The 15,024-nt window shown below is 52.3% G+C and overlaps 1 protein-coding gene across 4 annotated transcripts in view; it reads right to left on the bottom strand.

Annotated features, from left to right (window-relative positions):
- Window positions 1–15,024, bottom strand: part of bmal2 (basic helix-loop-helix ARNT like 2) — a 210,575-nt gene that overhangs the window by 12,898 nt on the left and 182,653 nt on the right. For 2 of the 4 annotated variants that reach the window (XM_052060876.1, XM_052060878.1), the window contains exon 1: window positions 2,721–3,035. The exons of 1 other annotated variant lie outside the window; for it this stretch is intronic. In XM_052060876.1, the coding sequence (XP_051916836.1) occupies window positions 2,721–2,778 (58 nt within the window). In that variant the 5' untranslated portion in view covers window positions 2,779–3,035. Of the gene's footprint in view, window positions 1–2,720; window positions 3,036–15,024 lie in introns of those variants that run through there. One more of the 4 variants, XM_052060875.1, reaches the window with a different exon arrangement.

The raw sequence follows: 15,024 nt of genomic DNA on the forward strand, positions 1-15,024 counted from the left end.
TCAGAGAATATTTTCAGGGACCGGCATTTAAGATGTGGCGGATTAATACAACAAAAGAATATAGTATGAGCTGCATGAAAACGGTGGTGTTTTCGAAATATAATAATAAACACAAGGAGCATCTAATCTGGCCGCAACACTGATTGCTATGGTAATGTTTAATGCCTTCAAAATACGATACAACGCAAATTCAAAGTGCATGAAAATGACGACTCACCACAGCCCCGAGCTTGATTTTCTGCAACTAGACGGTCCCATCTCGGGGTAATAGAAGAGAATGACACCACGGAGAACCCGGTAATTTTTCAAAATAAAACATCTTTCATATTCCGAAATAAATAAAATGGAATTAAGGCAAGTTCTTTCTGTGCGGCCTGGTACCAAATGTCCTGCGGACCGGTACCGGTCAAAAAATGGCATTATTGTTAGCATGTTTGTCTTTCTAAAATATCAGAATGAAGGCTATGTTTCACACAGCCTTCATCTAGTACATACATGCAACATTTCATGACATTGAAGTTGACTATAATAATTGAGTTCCATTCGATTCTGATATTATTTCATTTTAAGTCATTACAATCCAATATCAATTACCGGTAATATACAGTACATGCATTTATGGAACATCAATGAGTTTTAAATGTGATTAAAAAAACTCAGCAAACATTGAATTTAAAATTAAATTGTGCAGAGGCAGAAACTGGTGAGTTATTTTGTTTGCTAGTTAATAAAAGTAACAAGTGATAAAGTGTATAAAGTGTTACAAAAATATTAACATCAGCAAGAATGAGATGAAAATAGGTCCTGTCAGAAATCTGTCTAAACCAGCAGTATTTATTTATATAAGTTTTAAAACATCAGTTCACAAGTAGCCATAATAGCGGTTTCCACATTTGTGTTGCAACTATACCCAGTGTGTGAGTGTTTGTGATGCGGGGAGGGACGTGGTGAATCTTTCAGTTACTTGTGAATTAGGGGCGCGTTCAGAAATGACCTCAGAACGTGTAATGGGTCACAGCAACTTTTCAGAGTCCATCAAAAAACAGCGCTAAACGCTCCGATCGGGGACATTGTGCGCCAGTGCTGGCTGTGTTTCGGGAATTAAAGAGAGTGGAACGCACTCTACCTCTCACACTCACTCCCAGAGCAGTGCATAGACATCACAGTGAATTTTCGAATGCATCTTAGATACAAATGGGTTAGTTAGCTTGCGGTTCTTCTCAGGAACCCCACCCCACACCTATCACTGGTTAGGTTCTGTGAGAGCATCACAAAACACTCAAAGAAAAGGCAAAAGACATCCTGACAGTATTCACTAAACTTGAGTCTCAAGCATGTCATGCAATGTTTTCCCTTTTCAGACATATTCTTACAGAACATTTTGGTTGAACTTTAAATGGCATTTATTCCGGACTTTGACTGAGGAGGTTGCGCAGGAAATGCCTCAAATATTCCTGTTTCAGATTATTTAACTTGGTTGGCAAGTGGCAAGAGGGTGTTTTTGGAAAGTGAGCAGCCCCATTTCATTTCAGCATGGGGAAAAATTATTACACTTTAACATTGTAATGTAAGCACTATAACAAATAAAAAGGTCTTGAGCATTTCTTACGTGATTACTGAGTCTTTGCTGTTATGTTATGCTTCTTACATAGCTGGAATAGCACCGTCCCTCCAAAACACAAACCTCAGCAGGATTCTTACCGTTCAGATGACCTCTAGACAGAATTTTACTTACACCCGAACTATAAAATATGAGTAAAGATGTAACTTCAATTAAAAGTAGAAATTATTGAAACATCAGGATAGTGGCCCAAATAGTAAATTGAACATTACATATCTTGTAAGACCAGTGACTTTTAAAAGAGACAAAAACAAAAGGGGCGTGGGGGGCTACCAAATGGTTCATTTGACCCATGTTTCAGCAGGAAAAATCATTGAGATACAGTACTGTAATTACTGCTTCCATGCATTTCAAAATGTGACTTATATAGTATTTCCTTATATTAGTGCATTGTGGACGCGACCAAAACAAAGCTGTTGGGCCTTTATGTTAGAGTCTTTTAGGCATGTTTGGAAGAAATGTCGAATATTTCTTGATGGTTGGCAAGCGTTCGTCAACGTTCGGTTTAATACCCACGGCGTTGTGGTTTTGCTAACTTTAAGCCGCTTGCTCGTTGGTACCAGTAATTTCATGAAAGTGCAAACTAGTTTAATGGGGCACATAGGATAAATGTCACGTTTGCATTCGTCGTATTTAAAAGACAACGAGACCGTAGTGTCCTCCCTAACACGGGTTACTGGAGTGCAGAAAAAAAAATCTCAAGTGGGTACACTTTTGAGAGCCGATAAACAGGCCTTGCTACAATGCTAAGCTAACATTCGCTTGCTTTTGCTCGTCTTTCAGGCTCCTGAAAACTAGCCTTTCATTTCAAATGCAATATTGGCATTTGACAGGCCAACACCGTATTACGCCACACAATACTATAAAAATATGAAATATAGTTAAGCATCGCATTAAGCGCCGAAATGGCGAATTTGCTCTACTGATCTACTGACCTACTTTTGGTGGTAGCGCAAAGTTACGGTCACCCGTTTCGAAATAAACGAGCGCAACGACAACGGCTTATCAGGCTCGTCAGATACATGCCAACAAGACAAGTTGGGCCAGAACGTAGGAGTGAGCGAACTGTGGGTGGGAAATGTATTAATAAGTTAATTACCTCTCATTATTCCGTCCGTTGTGTCACCGCCGCCAGCGGCAGTATGCCTGGCCGCCATGGCTGGAGCCGGTACGTTGGGGCCCAAGACTCCAATGCATAGATGCTCGAATTACGTCCGAGATTCTTCCCTTTGTCTTCGCGACCAACACGAGGAGTTAAATAGACATCAAAAGATACATTGTTTTTAAGCTGTCGCGTTATTATACAATGAACACTGGAGCATCGTATGCATTGTGGACAATTTAGTGTTGTAAAAGCGCGGAAGAAGGGATGGCACTTGTCTCCTCCTACCGGATCACGACCGTGTCTCCCTCGTCACACCACTCTTTTACAATACAATCAGAATCCCAACACGCACAAAAAGATAATTGGTTTCATTGTTAATCTATTCACGCAGTAAATTATCACTGTCAACTGAAAAAGCGTATAAGATCAAGCTATGTCTTATCTATTCAGATGCCGTTGCAGATATTAAAGCTGGACAAGGATTCTCCCATGCGCCATGAATACAGAATTCACAATGCTGATATACTGTAGTTATAATAATATAACATTCATTCATTCATCCATTCATCTTCCGAGCCGCTTGATCCTCACTAGGGTCGCGGGGGGTGCTGGAGCCTATCCCAGCTGTCTTCGGGCAGTAGGCAGGGGACACCCTGAATCGGTTGCCAGCCAATCGCAGGGCACACAGAAACAAACAACCATTCGCACTCACACTCACACTCACACCTAGGGACAATTTAGAGTGTTCAATCAGCCTGCCACGCATGTTTTTGGAATGTGGGAGGAAACCGGAGCACCCGGAGAAAACCCACGCAGGCCCGGGGAGAACATGCAAACTCCACACAGGGAGGCCGGAGCTGGAATCGAACCCGTGTACCCTGCACTGTTAAGCTAACCAATGGACTACCGGGCCGCCCTAATAATATAACATAAATACATAAATAATATAATATAAATAATAAGTTAGCACGTCGGCTTAACAGTGCAGAGGTACACGGGTTCAATCGCAGGGCACACAGAGACGAGCCACCATTTGTGCTCACAATCACACTTAAGGACAATTAGGAGTGCCCAATGAACCTGCCATTCATGTTTTTGGAATTTGGGAGGAAAACGCCAAGCTTGGTGTCACGTTCTGTCCGAAGCGATAACTATCGCTTCGTGCAGAACAAATGAAATAAAGGTTGGATCCCCGGAGAACAGACAACGAAAAAATCTTGTCAACGAAAAAGTGTCTTTAATGACAAAAAAAACAGAAAGAGCCCGACAGGGAAAAACGGTAACACAAAACGCTGGTCAAATAAGGACCAGGAAATAACAAGAAGGGTACTATAACAGAAAACGCTCGCGGAAAACAACACGACGCGAGGAGGACCTGAATTTGGCGGAAATGAGAGCAATACAAAATCTAGGAGCAAAAACGCGAATAACAAGGGTAACGGCCGCAAGGCAAAAAGGCAACTGGTCAATAGACAAAAGCGAGATCGAGCGCGGGAGCAATATGGCACGGCATGGAATTCTCCGGCAGTGAGTAAACTGCCGGAGTCTCCTAATAAAGGAAGCATCATCATCCCGAGATTAACAACAGGTGTGCAGTCGGGGAAAAGAAAGCCCGCCCCCTGCAGGCAGGCACGGAACGTGACAGTACCCCCCCCTCAACGGACGCCTCCCGGCGGACCTCCCGGTTTGGAAGGGTGAGCGGTGTGGAAGTCGCGCAGAAGGGACGGGTCAAGGATCCAGGAGCGAGGCACCCACTGCCGCTCCTCAGGCCCGTAGCCCTCCCAATCGACCAGGTATTGGAAGCCCTTGCCCCTGCGCCGAGAGTCCAGGATGGCACGAACCGTGTACACCGGGTCACCGTCGACGACCCGCGGAGGGGGCGGCGGCGTGGGAGGAGGAGCCAAGTCACTGGAAGAGACGGGTTTGAGAAGGGAGACGTGGAAGACGGGATGGACCTTCATGGTAGGAGGTAGACGGAGCCTGACAGCAGCCGGGTTGATGACGGCCTCAACCTCGAAGGGACCAGTGAATCGAGGACCCAGTTTCGCCGAGGAGCCGGCCAGGCGAAGGTCTCGAGTAGCCAGCCATACCTTCTGCCCCACCAGATAGGAGGGGGCCGGGCGCCGACGACGATCCGCGATTTGACGATTCCGGGACGCCGTGCGGGACAATGCCGCCCGGGCCTCCCTCCACACACGATGGGCCCATTTGAGATGATGCTGGACGGAAGGGACCTCCACCTGCCCCTCCTGTGACGGGAACAGCGGCGGCTGGTAGCCGTAGGCAGACATGAACGGTGACCGGCCGGTTGCGGAGGAGACGAGGGTGTTGTGCGCATACTCCACCCATGGTAAGTGGTCGACCCATGATGCGGGACGGTGGAGGCACACACAGCGGAGGGCCGCCCCCAGATCCTGGTTGGCGCGCTCCGCCTGTCCGTTAGACTGGGGGTGGTAGCCGGAGGTCAGGCTGGCAGTAGCTCCGAGGGACCGGCAGAACCGCTTCCAGACGCGAGACACGAACTGGGGCCCCCGATCAGACACAATGTCCGTCGGAATGCCGTGGAGGCGGAAAACGTGTTCGACCAGGAGGTCGGCGGTCTCCAGCGCCGACGGTAACCTGGACAAGGGCACAAAATGAGCCGCCTTGGAGAAGCGGTCCACGATCGTGAGCACGACCCTACGGCCCCGGGAGGGGGGAAGGCCCGTAACGAAGTCCAGAGCGATGTGGGACCAGGGGCGTGGCGGAACGGGCAACGGTTGGAGCAATCCCGCCGGAGGTTGACGGGAAGACTTGCCGCATGCGCAGGGGGTGCAGGCCCTGACGAACTCCGTCACGTCGCTCCAGAGCTCCGGCCACCAGAACCGCTGGGCGACGAGTTGCACCGTCCGGTTCACCCCCGGATGGCATGCCACCTTGGACCCATGTCCCCACTGCAGGACCTCCGAGCGCAGGGACGAAGGCACGAACAGTCTCCCCGCCGGACACCCCGCCGGCACCTGAACCCCCTCCAGGGCAGTCTGGATCCGCTGCTCAACCTCCCACTGGACGACCCCCACGATGCACTGAGCCGGGAGGATGGTTTCCGGGGGCCGGTCCCCTCCCGTGGGGTCGTGGAGACGGGAGAGGGCGTCGGGCTTGGTGTTCTTCGACCCGGGGGAGTAGGTGAGAATAAAGTTGAACCTGGTGAGAAACAAGGCCCACCGGGCCTGACGGGGGTTTAGTCTCTTGGCGGTACGGAGGTAAGCAAGGTTCTTGTGGTCGGTGTAGACAGTAAAAGGTTCCTTTGCCCCCTCGAGCCAGTGCCGCCACTCCTGCAAGGCGGAGACAACAGCTAACAGTTCGCGGTTGCCCACGTCGTAGTTGGATTCGGCCGCTGTGAGTCGACGAGAGAAGAAGGCGCAGGGGTGCAGCTTCTGGTCGATGGGCGAGCGTTGAGACAGCACCGCCCCCACCCCTGAATCCGAGGCGTCCACCTCTACAATAAAGGGAAGATCAGGGTCAGGATGTTGAAGTACAGGGGGACTGGTAAACGCCGCCTTTAAGTCTGCGAACGCAGCGTCCGCGGTGGAATCCCACTTGAACGGGGTCTTAATAGACGTCAGGCGGGTCAAGGGGAGCGCCTTCTGGCTATAGGCCCGGATAAACCGTCTATAGAAATTGGCAAACCCCAGGAAACGCTGCAGTTCTTTGCGATTAGTAGGAACCGGCCAGTTCGTGACTGCCTGTGTCTTGACGGGGTCTGCTCGTAACCTACCCCGCTCGATGATAAACCCCAGAAAGGAGATGACGGGAACATGGAATTCACACTTCTCTGCCTTGACGAAGAGCCGGTTTTCTAATAGGCGCTGTAGCACCCGCCTAACGTGTTGCTTGTGCTCCTGTAACGACCGGGAGAAAATCAATATATCGTCCAAGTAGACAAAACAGAAGATGTTAATCATGTCTCTTAGCACGTCATTTATGAGGTTTTGGAAGACGGCAGGAGCGTTAGTGAGACCGAAAGGCATCACTAAGTACTCGAAATGGCCTAGAGGGGTCTTGAAAGCGGTCTTCCATTCATCTCCCTCTCTGATACGGACCAAGTGGTAAGCGCTGCGCAAATCTAACTTGGAGAAAACGGTGGCGGATTGCAATGGGGCGAAAGCGGAATCTAACAAAGGTAGTGGGTATCTATTCTTTATGGTTATCTCGTTTAACCCACGATAGTCGACGCAGGGTCGCAGGGACTTGTCCTTCTTTCCCACGAAAAAAAACCCCGCCCCTAACGGTGAACGCGAAGGTCTAATGAGACCTGCGGCGAGCGAGCTGTTAATGTACTCCGTCAACGCCTCGCGTTCAGGCCGAGACACCTGATACAGCCTCGAGGTCGGCAACGGAGCGCCCGCCTGCAGGTCTATTGCGCAATCATAGGGGCGGTGTGGAGGTAAGGAGCGCGCGCGGTCCTCGCTAAAAACCTCCTTGAGGTCCCGATAGCAATCCGGCACTCCGTCAAGGCAGATATCCTCGGGGGGTGTGACGCGTTTGTACCCCCCGACGGCTGACTGTAAACAGTGCTGACAACAGTACGGACTCCAACTATCTATTGCGGGGCGCGCCCAGGAAATTACGGGGTTGTGTACCCTGAGCCAGGGTAACCCAAGGATAATAGGAGCGTTGCTGGACCGCATTACAAGAAAACGCCGATGCTCGACATGGTTACCCGAAAGTTGCAGCTTCAATGGCTCCGTTCTGTGCGAAACGACCGCCAGGAGACGCCCATCGAGATCGCGAACCCGCTTTCTATCAATAAGATCCTCCAAGAAACAACCCAACTCGGATGCGAGCTCGGTGTCCATCAGACAATCGTCTGCTCCTGAGTCTACCAGGGCCCGAACCCGCCTCGACCGGGAATCACCAAATATCTCCCCCTCAAGTTCCAGTCTGTTGGGGTGTCCCGGTCGCGCGTCGGCTTGTCTAGGCTCGGGGGTTAACGCGCGGGATCGTGACTCACAGTACTCGGGATGGACGTGAAAAGATGATCCCGGAAGACTGGTTGTGGCGTGAGGAGAGGTTTGGGTGTTGTCTCTAGTCGTACGACGGCTGGCACGGCGACTTCCTTCCTCTCCGCCAACGTCCTTGCCACCCAGCTGCATAGGTTCCGCCGCGGGTGTGTCACGTTGTGCCCGAAGCGATAAAATGATCGCTTCGTGCACAACAAGATAATGAGGTGGATCCCCGAAATAGCAGACAAAGCAAAGGTGGTCCGAGAACAAATGGGTTTTAATACAAAACACAAAATACCCGTCCGGGAGCAACAAACAGAAAACGCTGGTCAAAATCAGGACCAGGAATAAAAGGAAGCAACAGAAAACGCTTGCGAGAAAACGGCAAGGATTATAGTTGGCAACAATAGGAATTAATAAGAGTAGATTTAACGACGCGCAATCACAGCCACAAGGCTACACAGCAATGAATAGATTAAGGCAGTAATCGAGAGAATTGGCTCGGGGTGGAATACTCCGGCAGTAAGTTAACTGCCCGAGCACAAAGATAAACCCTGTGTAATCAGTCCTTAATGGGTGACAGGTGTGTCGGCGGTAGGCAGGAAAAGTCTGCCCCCCTGCTGGCAAACACGGGACGTGACAGTACCCCCCCCTCAACGGACGCCTCCCGGCGGCCTACCCGGCTTGGTCGGATGAGCTGCGTGGAAGTCGCGCAGAAGGGACGGATCAAGGATCCAGGAGCGGGGCACCCATTGACGATCCTCAGGCCCGTAGCCCTCCCAGTCGACCAGATACTGGAATCCCTTACCCCTGCGCCGAGAGTCCAGGATGGCACGAACCGTGTACACCGGGTCACCGTCGACGACCTGCGGAGGGGGGGGCGGAGTGGAAGGCGGAGCCAAGGGACTGGAAACCACTGGTTTGAGCAGGGAAACATGGAACACGGGGTGAACCTTCATGGCGGGCGGCAGCCGGAGCCTGACCGTGACGGGGCTGACGATGGACTCGACCACGAACGGTCCAGTGAATCGGGGCCCCAGTTTCGCGGACGTGCCGGCCAGGCGGAGATCCCTCGTAGCCAACCACACCTCCTGCCCCACCACGTAAGTAGGTGCCGGGCGCCGACGACGGTCCGCGATTTGCTGGTTCCGGGTCGCCGTGCGGGCCAATGCAGCTCGGGCCTCTTTCCATACGCGGTGGGCTCGCTTGAGGTGATGCTGCACAGACGGGACCTCCACCTGTCCTTCCTGGGACGGGAACAGCGGCGGTTGATACCCGTAGGCCGACATGAAGGGGGACCTACCAGTGGCTGAAGAGACGAGGGTGTTGTGTGCGTACTCCACCCACGGTAGGTGGTCGACCCAGGAGGAGGGACTGCGCAGGCATACACAGCGGAGGGCCGCTCCCAGATCCTGGTTGGCACGCTCGGCTTGTCCGTTGGACTGGGGGTGGTATCCCGAGGTCAGACTGACCGTGGCCCCGAGGGATCGGCAGAACCGCTTCCATACGCGGGACACGAACTGGGGCCCCCGATCCGAGACGATGTCCTTCGGGATCCCATGGAGACGGAAGACGTGTTGGACTAGGAGGTCGGCGGTCTCCAGCGCAGACGGCAACTTAGACAGCGGAACAAAATGAACCGCCTTAGAGAACCGGTCCACGATGGTGAGGACGACCGACCGCCCACGGGATGGAGGGAGGCCCGTGACGAAATCCAGGGCGATGTGTGACCAAGGTCGAGGAGGGATGGGCAATGGCTGGAGCAGTCCTGCCGGAGGCCTATGTGAGACCTTGCCGCAGGCGCAGGCGGAGCAGGCATTGATATAGTCCACCACATCCCTCCGAAGCTCCGGCCACCAGAACCGCTGGGTGACGAGATGCACAGTCCGGTTCACCCCAGGATGGCAGGCCACCTTGGACCCGTGCCCCCACTGCAACACCTCCGAGCGCAGAGGTGGGGGTACAAACAACTTCCCTGCGGGGCATCCAGCCGGGACCTGGACACCATCCAGGGCTTCCTTTCTGTTCGATCTCCCATCTCAACGCCCCCACGATGCACCGGGTTGGGAGGATGGTCTCTGGTGACCGGTCCCTCTCCACGGGGTCGTGGAGACGGGAAAGGGCATCGGGCTTGGTGTTCTTTGAGCCAGGAGAGTATGTGAGGATGAAGTTGAAACGGGTTAAGAATAGTGCCCACCGGGCCTGACGGGGGTTGAGTCTTTTAGCGGAGCGGAGATATTCCAGGTTCTTGTGGTCGGTGTAGACCGTGAACGGTTCCTTAGCCCCCTCGAGCCAGTGGCGCCATTCCTGTAGGGCGACGATTACAGCTAGCAGTTCACGATTGCCCACGTCGTAGTTGGACTCTGCTGTACTGAGTCGACGAGAGAAAAAGGCGCAGGGGTGCAATTTCTGGTCGACCGGGGAACGCTGGGACAGAACGGCCCCGACCCCCGAATCCGAGGCGTCCACCTCTACGACGAACGGGAAGTCCGGGTTAGGATGTTGCAGTACCGGGGGATTTGTGAATGCGGCCTTTAGGCTGGAAAATGCCGACCCCGCAGCCGAATCCCATTTGAATGGGACTTTTGTGGACGTCAGACGGGTCAACGGGAGTACCTTTTGGCTGTAGTTGCGAATAAAACGACGGTAGAAGTTAGCGAACCCCAAGAAGCGTTGCAACTCCTTCCGGTTAGTCGGTGTTGGCCAGTTCGTCACCGCCTCCGTCTTGGTGGGGTCTGCTCTCAGCTTGCCCTGCTCAATTATAAACCCCAGAAAGGAGATGACAGGTACATGGAATTCACACTTCTCTGCCTTGACGAAGAGCTTGTTCTCTAATAAACGCTGCAATACCAGCCTGACGTGTCGCTTGTGTTCTTGAATTGATTGGGAAAAAATTAAAATATCGTCGAGATAGACGAAACAGAAAATGTTCAGCATGTCTCTCAACACGTCGTTGATGAGATTCTGAAAAACGGCGGGGGCATTTGTCAGCCCGAAGGGCATAACCAGATATTCAAAATGGCCGAGCGGGGTCTTAAAAGCAGTCTTCCACTCGTCACCTTTCCGGATGCGAACCAGGTGGTAGGCACTGCGTAAATCTAATTTTGAAAAGACTGTGGCTGACTGTAAAGGGGCGAAGGCGGAGTCTAGCAATGGTAGCGGATACTTATTTTTTACTGTGATGTCGTTCAGACCCCGATAATCCACACACGGTCGCAGGGATTTGTCCTTCTTTCCAACAAAGAAAAACCCCGCACCTAACGGCGATCGCGATGGTCTAATTAGACCTGCAGCGAGCGAGCTGTTGATGTATTCCGTCAGTGCCTCGCGCTCGGGTTTAGACACCTGATACAGCCGGGAGGTTGGCAACGGAGCGCCCGCCCGCAGGTCTATGGCGCAATCGTAGGGTCGGTGCGGGGGCAAAGAGCGTGCGCGATCCTTGCTGAACACTTGACGCAAGTCATGATAGCAGTCTGGCACTCCGTCAAGGCAGATAGTTTCGGGGATGTCGTCACCGGCGCGTTCGTGCTGCCCTACGGCTGATCCTAAACAACGTTCATAACAGTTCCGGCTCCAACTCTCTATTGCCGGACGCTCCCAGGAAATTACGGGGTTGTGAGTCCTGAGCCAGGGCAAGCCGAGAATAACCGGAGCGTTACGGCACTGCAATAAATCGAACCGTAGATGCTCAACATGGTTACCGGATAATTTTAGTTTTAGTGGTTCTGTTCTTTGCGTCACGACCCCCAGGAGGCGTCCATCGAGATCACAAACCCGCTTTTTATCGGCCAACTTCTCGACATAACAGCCCAGGTCGGCGGCGAAGTCGGTATCCATAAAACAACCATCAGCCCCCGAGTCTATCAGAGCCCTAACCCGCCGCGACCGGGGCCCCTCAAATATCTCCCCCTCGAGTTCCAGTCTCCCGGTGTGTCCCGGCCGGGAGTCAGTTCGCCGAGGCGTGGGGGACTCTGCGCGGGGTCGGGACTCACAGTTTTTGGAGGGCGAGGATGGGGAATGTTCCGGTCGGCTGGGAGCAGCATGAGGTCCTCGTTGACAGCTGTCAGACCGAGCCCGATCGTTGAATCGGCGCCGTCTCTGCTCCGGTCCAACTTTTTCGCCACCCAGCTGCATCGGCTCCTCCCCGCAGTACGTGGCACACCGGGACGGAGAACGATCACCTCCCCGCTCCCGGTTTCTCTCTCTCAGGCGGTTGTCCAATCGCAGGGAGAGCTCGATTAACTCCTCCAGGTTGGAGCTGTGGTCGCGAGTCGCCAGCTCATCCTTGAGTTCGGTGTTTAATCCACGGCGAAACAGTCCGCACAGCGCCCGGTCGCCGTAGCCACTCTGGGCGGCCAGAATCTGGAACTCGATGGAGTAGTCCGCCACCGATCGCCTCCCCTGGTGGAGTTCAAGTAGCCGGCCCTCAGCCTCTCTGCCCCGCACGGGATGGTGGAACACCCGGCGAAACGCCGCCACGAAGCCGTGGAATGAAGACCGGAGGCTCGGCTTCGCGTCGCTTGTCGCCATCGCCCATGACGCCGCCGGACCTGTCAACAGGCTCATAATATATGCCACCTTCGCGGCGTCAGTAGCATAGAGGTAAGGTTGCTGGTCGAAAACGAGCGAGCACTGGTGGAGGAAGTACCCACACTGCCCGTGCTCACCCCCGTAACGTGGGGGGTGTGGAAGCGAAGGCTCCCTCATCATTGTGGGAAATGATGCGGGTGCCTCAGGGGTGGCAGGACGAATCACGGAGGGAGGTGCTCTCCGTTCCTCCACCCGTACAAGACGGGGTTCGAAATCATCGAACCTGTGAGCCAGCATGGAAACCGCGCTGCTGATTTCCGAAATGGCTTGGCCCTGCTGACTTAACTGTTGCTCTCGGCAGGACAGAACGGAAAAAATCTTTTCTAAGTCTGCGGGATCCATGGTGGCCGGAGTATTCTGTCACGTTGTGCCCGAAGCGATAAAATGATCGCTTCGTGCACAACAAGATAATGAGGTGGATCCCCGAAATAGCAGACAAAGCAAAGGTGGTCCGAGAACAAATGGGTTTTAATACAAAACACAAAATACCCGTCCGGGAGCAACAAACAGAAAACGCTGGTCAAAATCAGGACCAGGAATAAAAGGAAGCAACAGAAAACGCTTGCGAGAAAACGGCAAGGATTATAGTTGGCAACAATAGGAATTAATAAGAGTAGATTTAACGACGCGCAATCACAGCCACAAGGCTACACAGCAATGAATAGATTAAGGCAGTAATCGAGAGAATTGGCTCGGGGTGGAATACTCCGGCAGTAAGTTAACTGCCCGAGCACAAAGATAAACCCTGTGTAATCAGTCCTTAATGGGTGACAGGTGTGTCGGCGGTAGGCAGGAAAAGTCTGCCCCCCTGCTGGCAAACACGGGACGTGACAGGGTGCTGTCTCCCGGAATACTCCCCGATGTTCCTCACGATATGGAGAGCGTCGATACGGGAAACGATCTCCCCCACGCTCCCGGCCCCGCTCCCTCAAGCGATTGTCCATGAGGAGAGCGAGGTCAATCAGCTCCTCCAGGTCGGTGCTGTGGTCGCGGGTCGCCAGCTCGTCCTTGAGCTGAGAGTTCAGGCCGCGTCGAAACAGTCCACACAATGCTCGATCATCGTATCCGCTCTGTGCTGCCAGAATCCGGAACTCGATCGAGTCGTCGGCGACCGATCGTCTTCCCTGGTGGAGGGCAAGTAGCCGACCCTCCGCCTCTCGGCCCCGCACGGGATGGTGGAACACCCGGCGAAAGGCTGTCACGAATTCAGGGAACGATGGTCGGAGACTCGGCTTGGATTCGCTGGTCGCAATCGCCCATGACGCCGCCGGACCTGTTAACAAACTCATGATATAGGCCACTTTGGCAGCATCATTAGCGTAGGCAGACGGCTGTTGGTCGAATACGAGTGAGCACTGGTGAAGGAAGTGACCACACTGCCCATGCTCACCCCCATAACGAGGGGGGTGTGGAAGCGATGGTTCCCTCGACATAATGGTATGAGAGGGGAACGCTTCCGGTGTGGCTGGATGGGCCCCGGAGGAATGGGGTCTCCGTTCCTCCACCCGTGTTAGACGAGGTTCGTAATCGTCGAGCCGATGAGCCAGCATGGAGACCGCGCCTCGGAGTTCCGAAATGGCTTGGCCCTGCTGACTCATCTGTTGCTCTTGTCGTGCAAGAGCGGACAATATTTTTTCGACATCTGCGGGATCCATGGTGGCCGGAGAATTCTGTCACGTTCTGTACGAAGCGATAACTATCGCTTCGTGCAGAACAAATGAAATAAAGGTTGGATCCCCGGAGAACAGACAACGAAAAAATCTTGTCAACGAAAAAGTGTCTTTAATGACAAAAAAAACAGAAAGAGCCCGACAGGGAAAAACGGTAACACAAAACGCTGGTCAAATAAGGACCAGGAAATAACAAGAAGGGTACTATAACAGAAAACGCTCGCGGAAAACAACACGACGCGAGGAGGACCTGAATTTGGCGGAAATGAGAGCAATACAAAATCTAGGAGCAAAAACGCGAATAACAAGGGTAACGGCCGCAAGGCAAAAAGGCAACTGGTCAATAGACAAAAGCGAGATCGAGCGCGGGAGCAATATGGCACGGCATGGAATTCTCCGGCAGTGAGTAAACTGCCGGAGTCTCCTAATAAAGGAAGCATCATCATCCCGAGATTAACAACAGGTGTGCAGTCGGGGAAAAGAAAGCCCGCCCCCTGCAGGCAGGCACGGAACGTGACACTTGGAGAAAATCCACGCAGGTACGAAAACACCACCACGGAAGGCAGGAGTCAGAATCAAACCCTGCACCTCTGGATTGTGAGGCCGTCGTGCTAACCACTGTGTCACCTATATTTAGGGATTTTTTAAAAAACATTTTTTTCACATTTTGGATTTATCATATTGCCAATCATATGTTTGTAAAATTTGAATTAACATTTATTTCATTGCATCGAACCATTGTCACGCGCTTTATTTTTTCTTTTGAGCAGTAGACCCGTATTGTTCAAGTGCAACTTCTTTATTGTTGTTTGTTAAAACAATTTGTTGTTTGCAAAAACAATTTCACTTGTGTGTTTTTTGTTTAACCTACATATGAGAAGATGCCAACAAAATTGTCACCTATTTTTATTGTTGAATAATAAGGAGACAAATAATATAATATCCAATTGCAGAATTCAAACTCTCAGTTCACAACTTAATAACTCTCAAATATGTGTGTTTATCTTACAAAATTACTGCCGGTCAGAAGAGGCATGCATTTTACTGCAGTGA

Source organism: Hippocampus zosterae, chromosome 3 (assembly GCF_025434085.1).
Source record: "Hippocampus zosterae strain Florida chromosome 3, ASM2543408v3, whole genome shotgun sequence".
NCBI lineage: Eukaryota > Metazoa > Chordata > Actinopteri > Syngnathiformes > Syngnathidae > Hippocampus > Hippocampus zosterae.